We start from the raw sequence: 16153 nt of genomic DNA, 5'->3' as shown, positions 1-16153 counted from the left end.
ACAAAATATTAGCACTACTGCTATAACACAAGCAAATGAATACATTCACAGAACATGAATGAAATGTTTGCAGCATATTACTCAATGATGGATTTAAAGTATGGTTTCTCAAATGTTTCTCATTGCTTTACAACTGTTTTCAAATAAATTACTTGGAACTATGCAACAGTACCAATTATGATGAAACAGAAGGGAAAGTGAAAAAGGAACTTGCTTAGTGAAAGGAAACCATCTCTATCCTACAATTATCTAAAGCAAACCAGGATGCAAACATTTTCTGTAGATTAAGGCTCTGATCACATTTCATCCAATAAATCTTTCTGCAGAGGTTGTGCGTGTTTGTTCCTGTTTATAGTACATGCTTGTTTAATCTTTCCACAAGGGCTTTCTTGTCTCACAAAATGTTTTCTTAAACATATAAAAACTGTTTGACTCCTTCTATAAACTGACAGGAATAAAATTCTTTCCAATGTTCTTCTCAGAATTACTACAAAGATCTGTAATAATGTCCTACAGAAAACTCACAAAATTTAAAATTTAGGACTTTAAATTCTCAGAAGATTCTTCCTGATGTTCTCAATCCAGTTTTCCAAAAAACTCATTCTCTCCTTGATCTTGTGGTCATTTTTTTGTGACACAAACGGTTTTAAAGTTTTGAGTCCTTAAATCCATGAAGTATTATGTAGATAGTGACTATACTCTACTTAGAGTCCTAAAAATGTACAACCTAGAATATGGAAACAAGGAGTGCTAGCAAGTCACTGAAATTCTGCAGTCTAAGGATTGAGACCTGCCAGTAAAGGTATTCACTCCAGACGTATCCAGTACACTAGAAAGAGACCAGAATACTCCATTTTATTTTGAATCTATGTGTGTGCTAACATGGCCACTTATATAATTCACTTAACTCAATGCTCCCCTTCTTAGAATGAGAATTTTCTAAGGGAAAATACTGATATTATTGTCATGCTCATTAGTAGTGTCTAGTGATTCCTTAAGAGGCATGGGCTCTGGAGTCAGAAAGGAGAAAGTCAAATCCCAGCCCTACCACACATTGGTGATGCAACATTTGGTAATTTACTCACTTGCTCTGTGCCTTCTTTCTCATCACCTTACAGGATTGCTACAAGAATTAAATAAATTTGTACATGTAAAACACTTATGAGAATACTTAGTATGTGATCAGCCTCAAATGTCTGTTATTATTCAGTTGAGTTTTGAAAGCTGTCTTCAATGAAGAATACTGGAACTGGGGTTAGGAGCTGTGACCAAGTATCTTCTCTCTCTCATTTAGAAGCCATGAACAAGTCATTTAATTTATTTAATGAATCAGTTAGGATCACGACAGAAAACAGCATTCTCAAGTGGGAGTCTGAGGAAAACTGAACACAGGTGCTATTTGCAGAGGTGTAAGAAGGGAGAGGCGCTTCTGGACTAGCAATAGCAGGAAGCCATGTCTAACTGCAGGCTTGAAAAGAACCAGGAAGGAATGGAGTCAGCAGAGCCTGGTAAGGGCTACAGCCAGGTCAGAGGATCCACCTGACACAGGCTAAACTCTTAGGGGATAAGCCACTGCCAGACTGCTGTGCTAAAGCAGAAGTGGGGCCAAGCAGACATACTGGGACCTCTCTCTCTTCCTGTCCTGCTGATGCTCCGAATAGCCAAACCCAGCAGGAAGCCTGAAGGCAAATGAACCTGGGGTCTAATCCTTAGGTGAGGGACCCTAGGGCACAAAGCAGGACAGTCAGAATGACTGGGAAACGAGAAAGCAGAAAACAACAGATAGGAGTGAGTTGAACCAAATGTAAAATAAGGGCTGGGCTATGTAATTGTAAGGTCCTTTCCGGTTCTGAACCTTATCATTCCAGTATTCAGCCTGATTCTTGGATCTATCTAACTGCTATTCTGTGCTTTATCTGGACTATGAATGTTCTATGATCCAACCATTCTAATTTATAATTAGGTGTTTATATACATACTTGCTGAAATTAAATAGAAGCCTCTCAAAAACTAAGACGGGTCCCGTGCTGCTTAAAATAGTGAGTGGTTGACCCGCAAAGAGACAAAAGACCGCTCCAGAGACAGCAGTGCCCAGGAAACTCTCCAACACACCCTGAAAGAAAGAAAATACAGGTGTTAAATAAACAAATCTATCTTTTTTTCCACTTGTGATGTTAGCAGGAAAATAAAGCTACTTGAATACATTATTATTAGGTCTCTAGCAAACAGCCCAAGAATGAAGAAAGACTTACTGACATAAATGCTGCTACCATGTATTTCATCTCATATAGTTAGTCATTCTTGTTCAAGGGCTGAATTGCTCCAAAGAACTATAATGACTGTAATGACTGGTATATAAAGCATAAAAGGTAGCTCTCATTCTTACTTAAAAAAAATTGATGATTCTATCAATGACATTTTAAAACAACAACAAGTGCTGGCGAGGATGTGGAGAAAAGGGTACACTTGTACATTGCTGGTGGGACTGCAAATTGGTGCGGCCAATTTGGAAAGCAGTTTGGAGATTCCTGGGAAAGCTGGGAATGGAACCACCATTTGACCCTGCTATTGCCCTTCTCGGACTATTCCCTGAAGACCTTAAAAGAGCATGCTACAGGGATACTGCCACATCGATGTTCATAGCAGCACAATTCACAATAGCTAGACTGTGGAACCAACCAAGATGCCCTTCAATAGATGAATGGATAAAAAAAAAATGTGGCATTTATACACCATGGAATATTACGCAGCACTAAAAAATGACAAAATCATGGAATTTGCAGGGAAATGGATGGCACTAGAGCAGATTATGCTTAATGAAGCTAGCCAATCCCTAAAAAACAAATACCAAATGTCTTCTTTGATATAATGAGAGCAACTATGAACAGAGTAGGGAGGAAGAGCAGGAAGAAAAGATTAACTTTAAACAGAGACATGAGATGGGGAGGGAAAGGGAGAGAAATGAAGGGAGACCCTCATTGCTATACAAAATTACATATAAGAGGTTGTGAGGGGAATGGGAAAATAAACAAGGAGAGAAATGAGTTACAGTAGATGGGGTAGAGAGAGAAGATGTGAGGGAAGGGGAGGGGGGATAGTAGGGGATAGGAAAGGTAGCAGAATACAACAATTACTAATAGGGCATTATGTAAAATTGTGGATGTGTAACCCACATGATTCTGCAATCTGCATTTGGGGTAAAATTGGGAGTTTATAACCCACTTCAATCTAATGTATGAAATATGAGATGTCAAGAGCTTTGTAATGTTGTGAACAACCAATAAAAAAAATGACATTTTATAAAACCATGAAATGGGTAGAAATCTCTTGGTACTTTTTTCAATGTTTTAGCCTGATTTCACCTTGCACAGAGTAGGCACTTTAAAGCAGCTGTATTTTATACACAATATATAATATAGTTTTAAAATACAGTTTGCTCCATTTTTAAAAAAAGTAGTTTTACTTTTTTTTAAAAGGGAGCAAACTGTATTATATGCACTAATGGATATATCAAAATGAAAGCCACTATTACATATAACTATAATGCACTAGTAAAAACATTAAAAAGGAGGGGCAATCTCCAATGTCCTGCAGTTACTTCTTTCCCAACATTTTACATGCAACATTGCAAATGTGTTTATTCCTGTCTCTCCTTTTAGCAAAACAATAATTTTTTCTTTCTGTTTGTATACAAAGTATATTCATACCAATTCGTGTTTTCATACATGTACTTTTGGATAATAATGACCATCACATTCCACCATCATTTCTAATCCCATGCTCTCACCCTTGCCCCCCAACCCCTCTGCCCTATCTAGAATTCGTCTATTCCTCCCATGATCCCTTTCCCTACCCAACTATTTCAGAAAAGCTTTTGAAATGAAGTGGGGAGCAAAGGAGATTTAAAAAAAATGATTTATACTCCATCCTGAAATTTCTATAACACCAATTTCAAAAAAATGTTATATACTCACTGTCCAATCTAAATTTATATACACGCTTCAATTAACTTTATCTCTCAAGGAAACAAGTGTGTAGGGATATAAATAGCTAAATTTGTATGGTCATATCTCCTTGTAGGTATATCTATGGAAAATAATCTGCAATTTTCCTTTAGCATAACAAGAACAAAGAAACACATCATCAAGCACCAGAAATTTACAAAATGGCCCTAACTTTCTTAATCATGTCACTGAGCACCAAAGCTTTCAATGATGACAAACTGACCTGTTTACTTTTCATTGTTTAAACATCAGTTAGAATAGCACATGTGTATTTGTAGGAAAGGTCTATCTGTAAACTTACAATAATATTTTACCAAGGAATGGTGTTTAAATGTAAAAAGATGACAAGGACCATTCATTCACACAAAAAGCTATAAATCCAAAAACTAAAATTTATCAAACAAAACATTTTTCAAATGAACAAAGTTATGCAGCTTTAAAAGGTACAATATAGCCAATGTTAGACTAATTTACACAATGGAGAAAAATTATGTGATATCTGTAAATTTGTGTGTGAAAAGAAACTATTATGGGAATAATTCTCTCTTCAATTAAACAATAAATTACTCGATTCCAGAAGTTAATTTATGTTACATAAACATGCCTCTTAATCTAAATATCCCCAGACTGGAGTAAAGTGGATTTCTGGAGAATCTGAGTGACCATCATTCATTTTCTAGGTCCCCAACTCCCTAGTTAGCCTATCCTGCTGTCAGCCTCACCAGACCACCTCTTTCCACTGTTTCCAAAGTCCTCCAGCAACTTTTCATTCACTTATCATCTTTAAAGAAACTATAATACACAGGAAATGATTATGAAGAAATTGGGTTTTGAAAATCAACTTACAGAACTTAAGCACACTAAATTCCATCCCGACTTAAAAGCTATCCTAGGAGACCTTTGCTACAGTTATTACTCAAAATATTTTTATACTGCTTCAGAGCCAGCAACATTCTCCTTAGAGTGATATTATCAATAGCAAACCCTCCTCTTTTAGAGTTTGATTCAGAAAACAGATGACAATGCATTCGAACAACACGAGGGTAGCACTAGATAACCAACCAGAGTTAGGGTAGGAGGCAGTAAAAAAGTCAGTAAGACTAACTTGTCATATGGCAAGTAACACCACTCTGAAATAATCCAGAGAGCCCTTGTTGATGGAAAAGTCTAGGTTTGAAGTCTGGCAGGAGTCTCTTTTTAGACACCCTTATGACATGAACATGAGTTCCAAAGCATGACTAAAGGTGTCATCTCAGTATTTACAGACAATCCAGCTCATTCTTCCTCATAGGAACAGAATCAGAATGTCAAGCAATGCTAACAGAACCAAGATGCCCCCAAAATAGGATTTGTCTTGATTTCTCCAGTGTTTAGAGACTGAGGTTCAGGAGGGTTAAATGATATGAACATAAATGTGGCACAAGAACTCTTTGGCATACATACCTGCCCAACTAACCTAATCCTTGGCAAGGATTAAAGGTGTGCCAAGCTATAATTTTCTTAGACATACAGTTTTTCACCCCTTGATGGTGGGCGTTTCATGTCTTTATCTTTTTTTTTTTTTTTTTTTTTTTTTTGCAATTTACATCAAAGTTTTAGAACTTGAATGCTCCATGGAAAGACAAGCCACATTCTAGATACATGTGACAGGCAAAGGTACACCTCTTTATTCTTTATCAGGCACAATGGAATGCCTGTTTCTCATCATTATTGCAGAATTAAAACATGGCTCTGGCTGGGTATAAGAGAAAATATAGAAGAAAAAAAAGGAGGTGAATGAGATTTAGGATTCTCCACTTGGCAGAACTATTAGTCTCTGCAATGGCAGGAACAGGGTCTTCTGGTGTGTCTTTCATGGTTCTCCTTCTTCCAACAGGCTATCCACCACCTGCCATGTGCTCTGCAGGCACTCAGTAAATGCTAAAGGAACCAGAGAGGATGAGCCCAAATGATACTAGGTCCACCTGTCAAAGGTCAACAGCCGTCATTGGTCATTTATTAAAGATAGCAACCAATTTCTTCCAGAATATGGCTTTGATTTATGGAAGCCATGTGACTGTTCAAAGGCAGATTATTTTTATTTCAGTACTTGATCCTTTGGTTAGCACTACAGTTTCCATTCCGTGGCTCACAATTTTGAAACAGACAGGTGATTTATTATACACATTGCACTGGAAACTTGCTTAAACTTCACGACGCTTCCTGCATTTCTAAGAAAGTAACTATTTTCACCACATCTTGACATGTTCCTCTTCATGATACAGAAATTTTTAAAATAATCTCATATAATGAATATTTATATCTAGAGCTTAAAACAATTTATAAGGTGAACTATCAGAAGCCTCTTTTCTGATTTATTATATTAAATATTACAGATATAAAAGGGGAAATACTGTGTGGACGTGTGGTTTTTTTAATAGCTATTAAGTCACAGACACTTGGATACCTGATTTCTCTGAGGAGCAAACTCCCTAGTATTTCACAACAATGCAGCCAGCTGAGCTCTGAGGTGTGGCAGAATCAGGAGCCACTAATGCTCCAGGCCACTCTACTTGGGCTTTCACTTTATTCCAGTTCTGATCAGATGATTCCAACTGTGGAACAGTGGGAGCAGCAAACAGCTGGCAGACAGGAAACGTGAAGTCTAGACTCTTTTGCCCCCAGAGAGCTTAGGACTTAGGACTCTCAGTTCACTTCTATCAATTTTAGTTTCTCCAGGTAAGACAACAACAAAAAAGAGAAGAGGTAGGAGAGCAATGGACTCCGGAATCAAACATTCCTTTATCTGACATCCAAACTGTACCATTTCTTTTCTTTTTTTTTTTTAAGAGAGAGAGAGAGAGAGAGAGAGAATTTTTAATATTTATTTTTTAGTTCTCGGCGGACACAACATCTTTGTTGGTATGTGGTGCTAAGGATCGAACCCGGGCCGCACGCATGCCAGGCGAGCGCGCTACCGCTTGAGCCACATCCCCAGCCCTGTACCATTTCTTTGATCAATGACTTTTAAGGAAGATTCTTAATCTCCCTGAAAAGGTTAGTGTGCACTTGATCAGATAATGCATATAAAATGCTCAGCATGGTCTCTGATAGATGAAACCAATAATAACCACATGCATAACGTACTTATTTAGACACAAGATGAAGAAGTTGGACTAGATGATCTTCAAGAACTCTCTAGGTTGCTCAGCAAAAAGAGCATGCCTTACAGTAACAGATACCTGAGTTTAAATCTTATACCAGTTACCTCTCTAAATTCAAATTCTCTCTTCTGTACATTGACGGCTCCCTCACAGGATAGTTACTTAGATTAAATGATACAATGAGGTATAATGCACTCAGAAAAAAACCTAACACAAAGCTGAGACACAATATAATGCTGGTTTCCTTTCCTTTGTTGCTTCCTATAATCTTTTCCCCAGCCAATCTCTAGTATTTGTTTTCTTCAAGAGAGGAAGAAGATGAAGAGAAAGTTAAAAGGAGTGGCATAAATAGAAAAGATGAAAATCAGTCCTCAGAAAGAAGTGGGGGATAGCTTCTAGATCTGCAAGATTTTCCAGAGAATTTCCAAATCAATAGAAGCCCTGGGGAGCAAGGGCAACTCCGTGGCCATCGCCAGTTGCTCCTTTCATCAAAATTGATGGTAATAAACAAAATAGTTTATTTTACAGAAGTAAAATCCAAACCCACATCCAAACCAATTTGTGAAAATACTTTTCTACTTTCATGAGGGTATGAAATTAAAGAAAGGATGGCCCCTGGTTTTCAAAATAGCCCCCCTCCCCCAAATTAGGACAAATCCCAAAATAATAAAAAATCAAGCATAAAAGAGAATCAGACCCTAGGAGCAAGATTCTAAAAACATTGAAATCCAACCATAATTTGTAATACCAGCATTCCACATCTTTGGGCTACTTATGACGATGGTTGCAAAGGGCACCATTTCCTATCATGGCTGATTCAAAACAACCACAATCAAGAGAATAAAACATTAAAATTGGAAAATGTATGCTGTCAACATCAACTTTACTGCAATTTAGTATCTTTATATAACACTGAAGAATGACTTGTTGTTTTGTGTCCCTTTTTATTAAGGCCCTTATTATTTGGGTTAATATTTGCAACCTTGTTTAGGGAGGCTGGGTAGTAATAACAGAAGGGTGGGGAGTAAAACCTAAGAAGAAAGTGGTGAAGTTGTCCAAGAAAACAAAAGATTTTAAATTTCTTTTGACAATTTGCAATGCAATCAAGTTTGGAAAATAAAATATCTCAGTGGCATTCAATGATAAAGCATTCACTAACATTTTCACCATTGTGACCAAAAGACCTGCCAAGAACAATTTTAGAGGAGGAAAAGTTTATTTTAGGGTACATGGTTTCAGAGGTCTGAACCCACAGACAACTGGCTCCATTGCTCTGGGCCCAAGGTAAGGCAAAATATCATGACAAAAGGGTGTGTCAGAGGGAAGCAGCTCAGGACAGGGTACAGGAAGTAGAGAGAGGGAGTTCCACTAGCCAGGGACAAAATATATACCCCAAAGGCATGTCCCAAATGATCCACCTCCTCCAGCCACACCCTACCTGCCTACAGTTACCACCCAGTTAATCCACATTAGGAGATTAATGCACTGATTAGATTAAGGCTCTCAGGACCCAATCATTTCACCTCTAAACTTCCTTTCATTGTCTCACACATAAGCTCTTGGGGGACACCTCATATCTAAACCTTAGCAGAAATGCTTTTTGCTTATATGTTACTAGCTATCAAAGGAGAAATTTTAGCTCATGTTTGTGATGATTTATATCATAACTGTGCAGCATGTTGAATAATAAAATTTAATTTCTCTAGATGAATCTTTGAATCCAAAGTTTAGCCAGAAATAACTAAACAAATAAGGCAGCCCAATGCCGTTGGGAACAGGCAGTCAGATCTCAATCACCTGCATGAGTTTTGACACCAGTTTCCTAGCATAAGCCAACCCCCGTGGTCAGGAGGGAGAAATGATGCAAGTATCTAAATCAAATTTAAGTCATCTGGGAAGCCTGGGTCTTTTATTTGCTTGTTTGCTTGTTTGTCTGTTTATTTCTAAGTTGTTGTTTTTTTTTTTTTTTTAACACTAATTCTTTACTCCACCTCGAACAATTAAATCAGGGTCTCTGAAGATGAAGCCTGGAGACTCAGAATTTTTTCAGAGTTCCTCAGGTGATTCTCCTGTGTATTCAAACAACCTCCCCTCCTCCTCCAAAACAGCATCAACAACCAGTTATACAGACCATCCATCCACACTGGGGGAGAAGATTGAATACAAAGCCCTCATCTTCAATTCTCCTATGTAATTACAACCTATAAATCCGTGATTTCTGTCCTGACAGATCAAGCCGCCAAGCCAGACAGAGCCATCTTCTCTAACGTGCTTTGTCAGGTCATAAGCAGAAATTCTGTTTATACTGCCAGCAGGAATTGAAAAAAAAAAAAAGGGAAGACTTGAAAGACAAATATCTCTCTGCTTGAAGAAAAGCATGAGCCAAAAACTTTACCAAAGCTTCAACTCCCAGTCAAATCAAATGGATGGGAAAGACACGGAGGCCTTACAGTTTTTATTTGAAGAGATGTGAACATGTATCCGAAACATCAAATGCCAGTATAACATTACACAAAAATCAATTCCAGATGGATAAAAAATTTAAGTGAAAACATAAAAGAACTAAAATATGTGGATAAATATTTTTCTAATCTTGGGATAGGAAAAGGCTCTTTAAATATATCATGAAGAAACAAAAAATAAAGATTTGACTACGCAAAAATTAAAATATGTTCAGCAAAAGAAATCATAAATAAGGTTAAAAGACATATGGTAGCTCTAGGAAAAATATGTTTTGTAATACTTCCAACAAGCAAAAGGAAAATATCAGAGTTCTTACACGTCAATAAGAAAAAAAAAAAAAAAAAACTAAATGACCCAAAAGGAAAATATACCAAGGACACAGTATAAAGAAGTGTAGTCAGTAAAAGTGTGGAAAGATATTCCTCTTCACTAAAAAATCAAAGAAAACTTAATTGAATAAGAATGAGCCATCCTTTTCAATCCAGTATGGCAAAATGAAAATACAGGCCAAAATTCTATTTGGCAAGGGTATGGACTTTTGGGTAATCTTGTCCATTACTGGAAGAAGTATAATCTTCGTGGAGTGTAATTTGAAAGAAACAGCAAAAACTAAAACAAACATATTTTGCTACTTACTTACCCTGAGAAAGTAATTATAAAGAACAAAAATATAGTTAATCACCATAGTATTGCTTATAAAAGAGAAAATTAGAAAAAACTGAAAGTCCAATAATAGGAGATTTACTAAATAAATTAAAGCACACGTATCATATACATGAATAAAGTCATTAAAAATCACATTAAAGACTGTGTTGAAGTAGAAGATATCCATGATATACTACTGTTATGAAATAATATGTGTATGATCTCATTTATATTAAATTTTATATACTGATCTAACTGTGTACACAAATATTGTAAAATGTATGAAAAATGTCATGAAAATGTTAATGACTATTTCTGGGTGATGTGTTTAAGGACAAAATTATCTTCTATGTAATTTTTCTGTACTGTTTAAATTTTCTACAATGTATAATTATATCCTAAATAACTGCAAGCTAAACAAAATAATTTTCAAATTTAGCATCATTTGGGACTCCCTACATCCCCCAAATCACTATGATTTTCTGATCATCAAGAAAATAGATTTGACAAAGGTCTTTCAAATGCAGTAAACAACCAAATACAAATTACTTTAATCAAGGAGTTAAATTCAGAACTTGTACATGTAAAGCATATTATTTCAAGTTTCTCCCTGGTAGAACCACAGCCAATAAAACTTAGCAGTAACTAAGCAATAGTGATTCCTTTCTCCGTCATTAAATAGGCTTATTCATTTTTGCTTATGGAAATAACTAAATTGTATCATCCCAACAGACTCCTTTACTTAACTTTTTGAAATTAGAATATGTTCCTAGAACAGATTGATGTGTCAAGAAGTAAATGCATTCTGGGTGCCAAAGTACAATAGTCAGGTAAATGGAAATTATTATATGGTTCTCAATATAGTAAAGCAATTACCAATTTGCTTTCATCTTGCTCTTATAAATTGCATGTGATAGTCTTTGTAAAGAAGTGTCTATCTTCTCGAGGAATATGTGCACAAGAAATGATACATTTCCAACTTCAGCAGATTGATTAAAAATTCTCGGCACAGCAGTATGTTAAAATAAAGCTTCAAATTTGGAGATGCCAGCTATAAATGTTCCTTATTATGAGACAAGTTCCCTTAAAATGTGCTCTGTTAGGCTCCATAAATATCACAAAATTCACAGAATTCTAAAAATCTTACTGAATTCTTTGGCTAAAAGGTTTGTGAAAATAGGATTATATTTACTCCCGGAAAAAAATTAAAATTACATTCTTCAGTCAGTCTTCACTCTAGACTATGCTTAGTCATTCACAATCAAATGTAGATTTAAATTAAAGTACTTTCATGTATTCTATAAAGCTTAGGAGAATAATTTTTAGGTAACACAAGACTTGACACAAAATATCAAAAAGTATTTTTTGTGCCAATATGTTGCCCATAAACCAAGCAATCCATAAATATTTGTTGATTTAGTTTGATAGCAAGGATCCATCCAGATAGTACTGTGAGTGAAAATCTATAACTATAACAGATTCTGATGGAACCTATTTATACACTGACATTTAACAATTTAATCCGAAGTACCTAAATGAATAGAGCAGTATGCTTGTGTGGCAACCAAGATTACAGATACAATGTAAAGAGCAGGCATGCAGGTGATAGAGACTTTGGTTGTGGAAGGGACATGATTTTAAAACAATGAGGTTGAAAAGTTTTGGATTACTTGACAATATGGCAAGGAGAGCAGAGAATTATTTTTGGTGAGATTGAATGAAAAGGGTAATAAGAGTATTGCATTGTTCTTGGACTTCAGAAAGCATACGGTCCAGGTCTTTGTTGCTAAGCTCAAAGAACAGGAATCAGTCACAAGCCCAGGTTGGATCCTAGATGAGTGTAAGGTCTACTCTTGGCAAAGTGGTTCAGTCGCTTCCAGAAGCTGAAGTTAAGCTATAATTGCCAACACTTAACAAGAAATCTGTGAATACCCACTCTGTAAGCCCCAGAGTCCTATCATAACTGCCTGATGGGCAAAATATATATGCCAAAGTTGGGGAATTCATGCAGTCATTTATGTTGGCGATAGGATTTAATTATACTTGGAGCCATCGCAGCCTCAACTGTTCTTATTTTGAACATAGTTACAGAGGAAATGGTCTACATAGCTTTTAAGATCATCTGCTTCCAATGATATATCATATACACACATATATACATATACATATATATAATCTAATTTTGTATATGTGTGTGTGCATCATTAGCTCTGAAATAAAAGCTTAGATGTAAAATCCTGTCTTCAAGCAGGCAAGACCTCCTGAACAGAAGCTGGCAGAAGAGTTTGCTTAGACAACAGTCGTGCAGTGACTCATCTGTGTTTTCACAACATGCTTCCACCCAGCACCCATGTCTATTTGTAGCCTGACAATAAAGGCCCTATGTGAACCATTTCAGAGCTGTTTGCCTTAAAGGCAAGGACACTGTTCTCAGTTGACTCACTGGAACTGCCTGTGCTTTTGAGAATAACCCACTGCCACATTTATGAATGCATGTGATATAACTGCAGATTATCTCAGGCTTTACCAATGCTTTTCTGCTTAGTCTTGGTCTAGAGTCTCATGAATCCAGGGGACTTCACCCCCTAAATAAACCCACTACACACCACTACTGGGCACTGAAAAACATTGCATTCATCAACACCCTAGACTGCAAATACTACCAGCATGGGATTCTTATCTATTTTGCTCACCTATTTGTATCCCAGCACTTAAAATAGTCTCTGACCCATAGTAAACACTCCATAAATAAGTGCAAAGGAATAAATCAAACTCTTCCATAGACCTGTTAAGTGACCTGGATCTTTGAATTAAATTCTTAAAATATTCTCTTGTCCTTCTTGCTAAGTCAAGAAGTCTTCTACTGCAAGGGTCTCAAAAATTTTTTTGTGTTAAAGTACATACCCTTTCAGTACCTGAGATACTCTTCAACATATTAAACCACCTTACTCCCTAGTCTTTAAAATATATAAAACTATTTGTTGAATTTCAATTCAATAAATGTAGATTAATAATCATTCTTTTTTCTACCCTTCTTTTTCAGTGTTTCTGCCACCTACTTGGACTTCTCAGAAGTACCAAGTTGTAGTCTGAGAGAAGGACTTGGCCAATACAGTTCTTAAAGGAATAAGACTTCAGACTTGAGAGAAAAGAAAAAGAATGTTACTTCAGTATTTTCAATCACAGAAACTTTTAAAACAATGTGTTTACAGTTTCAACAAAATTATGCATGGAGTTTACAGAATCTATTAATAAAATTATCAAATTTTGTCTGGAAAATAACTTCATGGGGCTGGGGCTGTAGCTCAGTGGCCTAGGGCTGTAGCTCAGTGCTTGCCTAGCATATGTGAGGCACTGGGTTTGATCCTTAGCACCACATAAAAATAAATAAAATGAAGGCATTCTGTCTATCTACAACTAACAAAAATTAATTATTTTTTAAAAAAACAACCTCTTGTATTTGCATTACTTTGAATTGTCAATTCCCAAGAGTAATAATATCCAGCAAAGGGCTATTTTGATGTACTACTTAACATTCTGATGCCCTAAACCATTCATTTCCCCTGAAATCCTCACATTCTAGAAAATAGCTAATTTCACAAGCAAAGCCTTGTCCAGGTGATATATCACGGTAGGGGAGGTGGTAATCCTATGTTACCTACATATGTTACACAACACAGTCCTCTACTTTCCCAAGGACACACTTAGATAGAAATCGATTAATATAGGAGGGATCAAAACAGATTTCAATATAACCTGCCCCTAGTCTCAGATGCTGCATTCTAAAGCTAAGTCTTATGAGGCTGCAAAGATTTCGATTCAGTTCAGAAAGGCAATATGCTCACACATGGGAAGTGCCACAAAGTCCCCCACCTCAATGAGAAAAATGTCAAAACAAATGTTTAAAAATTAACTGCACAAGAAGGTCTCTGTACTTTCCGATGGACAGAAAATGGTTTTGTTCTTACCGTCCTCAAAACTAGCATTACTCTTTTAATATGTGGCTACCTGCGTTATCTTCTTCATGCTGGCCTCAGCATGCTTACCCAGTGCTTTCTTTCTTCTACACTTGTTTCCTTGAATGATCTGTTTAATGAATGTTATGTTATCATCTAGATGAAGAATCACTGCCCAATTTGGATACAGATCAAAGTTTATAAAAACTCTATTACTGACATCTCACTGTCATAATTTAGTTTATTCACTCCTGTCTTATGAATGAAGAGAAAGTACAGGAGCAGATGGGGAAGACTCTTCATGTATTTCATCTCTGTGGTCCACAAGTTTAGTCTCTAAAATCTGTGCTGTAGGTCTCTCATGAGTAACACAGTGATACAAGTTCTTTGGCCAGCACAATGTTATTTTTTAAATGTTAATTGGCTGCCAATATTTAAGTGTCATGAGATTTCACTAAGAGTTTTAATTTTTCAGGTTCTCTGAAAAATCAGAAAATGATATGGGTACACATTTACATGGAAATAAGTAAAGATGAACAGCAAGTTCCCCTTTCCAGTGGAGCATGAATTCTTAGGAGTCATCACAGTCCCCAAGCTAGCCATGTGGAAAAGTCATGTGGAGAATCCTCAGACTCCAGCTGTTCCAGACAGCCCAAGCCAGGCACCGGAATGTGAGCAAAAAGTCATTTTAAGGGACTTCAGCCTCTGATGCCATCTGACTGCAAAGTATAGAGGACCACTCAGCTAAGCATCAACTGCCTGAGCCATGAGAAGAAGTTTAAAATGGTTATGTCAAGCCTCCACGTTTTGGGGCAATATGCTGTACAGACAGATAAGGGCTATAAGGTATGGGCACTTGAAATGAACAATGTTTAAAGTCATTTCTCCCTTTTTACTCTGGACAATATACATGTTATAGTTTCCATCTTATTTTTTTAATATTTATTTTTTATTTGTAGTTGGACATAATACCTTTATTTTGTTTATTTATTTTTATGTGGTGTTGAGGATCGAATCCAGGGCCTCACACATGCTAGGCGTGCGTTCTACCGCTGAGCCACAACCCCAGCCCTCCATCTTATTTTTATATTCAAAAGAAATCTAGAACAGCCAGTCATAATAGTCTTTATTTTTTGTGTCTGTGTGAAAATACCAAGATCTCTCCCTCACATTTGTAGATCCACAACCCTTTTTATAAGCCATGTGTGTTCTCTGTATTATTATTAACTATTTTTTAGCATTTGCCTGTAAGTTATTAAAGATTGATGCCTCTAAAAAAAAAAAAAGAAATCTAGAACATAAATGTACCTAGGCAAGAAAAGTGAAGTGGGACAAAAGTAATTTTTTGGAATTAGTTACATTAAAAAAAAAAAAAGCTGGCTGGCAGCACTTACAAATGTCACATTGCTTAAACCCAAGTAAGTAAGAACAGAGTGTAGAAAGGGCTTGAATTGGATTCTTTTCATGGGACTATCAAACTTATTCACTCCTCTGTATTCATCCTAACACAATGCCTATTTGTTTTAATGACTGGATCAAATAAAAGTAGTTTTGTACTTATTATTCCAATTGATTAGGGGAATCAAAAACATCTTCTCTTTCTGTAGCTATTATTGATGCAAAAGGAAGGCAAACACCACTTTCAAAGTAACCAAAAAAATTGTGGTTACAATTAATGGTACAAAACAAGCCACACCAGAATCATTATGGCTTAATGAGAGACAGGTTCAGGTAAGGAAGAAACAGCTATTAACTTGCATCCATTAAAGTTGAATTCTACTAGTTACAAATCCCACTTTGAGCAATCTCTCAATTGTTTGATTATTATTTGTTCATGTAAGAGCAAAGGTAAAGAGTAAAGTAATCATGCATTCCCAGAGTGTGATGATCAAGTTTAACAGAATATGGTCCATACATTCAATGGAGAAGATCTAAACCTTGT

The 16153-nt window shown here is 36.3% G+C and overlaps 1 protein-coding gene across 9 annotated transcripts in view; it reads right to left on the bottom strand.

Annotated features, from left to right (window-relative positions):
- Positions 1-16153, bottom strand: part of SLC4A4 (solute carrier family 4 member 4) — a gene marked incomplete at its 5' end in the record, with an annotated part of 343701 nt that overhangs the window by 86481 nt on the left and 241067 nt on the right. For all 9 annotated transcript variants that reach the window (XM_081303368.1, XM_081303374.1, XM_081303369.1 and 6 more), the window contains one exon: positions 1980-2113. In XM_081303368.1, the coding sequence (XP_081159494.1) occupies positions 1980-2113 (134 nt within the window). The remainder of the gene's footprint in view (positions 1-1979; positions 2114-16153) is intronic.

Source organism: Spermophilus citellus, assembly GCF_964194105.1.
Source record: "Spermophilus citellus genome assembly, chromosome: 8".
In the NCBI taxonomy this organism is placed as follows: domain Eukaryota; kingdom Metazoa; phylum Chordata; class Mammalia; order Rodentia; family Sciuridae; genus Spermophilus; species Spermophilus citellus.
Note: the sequence above shows the minus strand (reverse complement) of the source record. Positions and strands in the feature narration are given on the sequence as shown.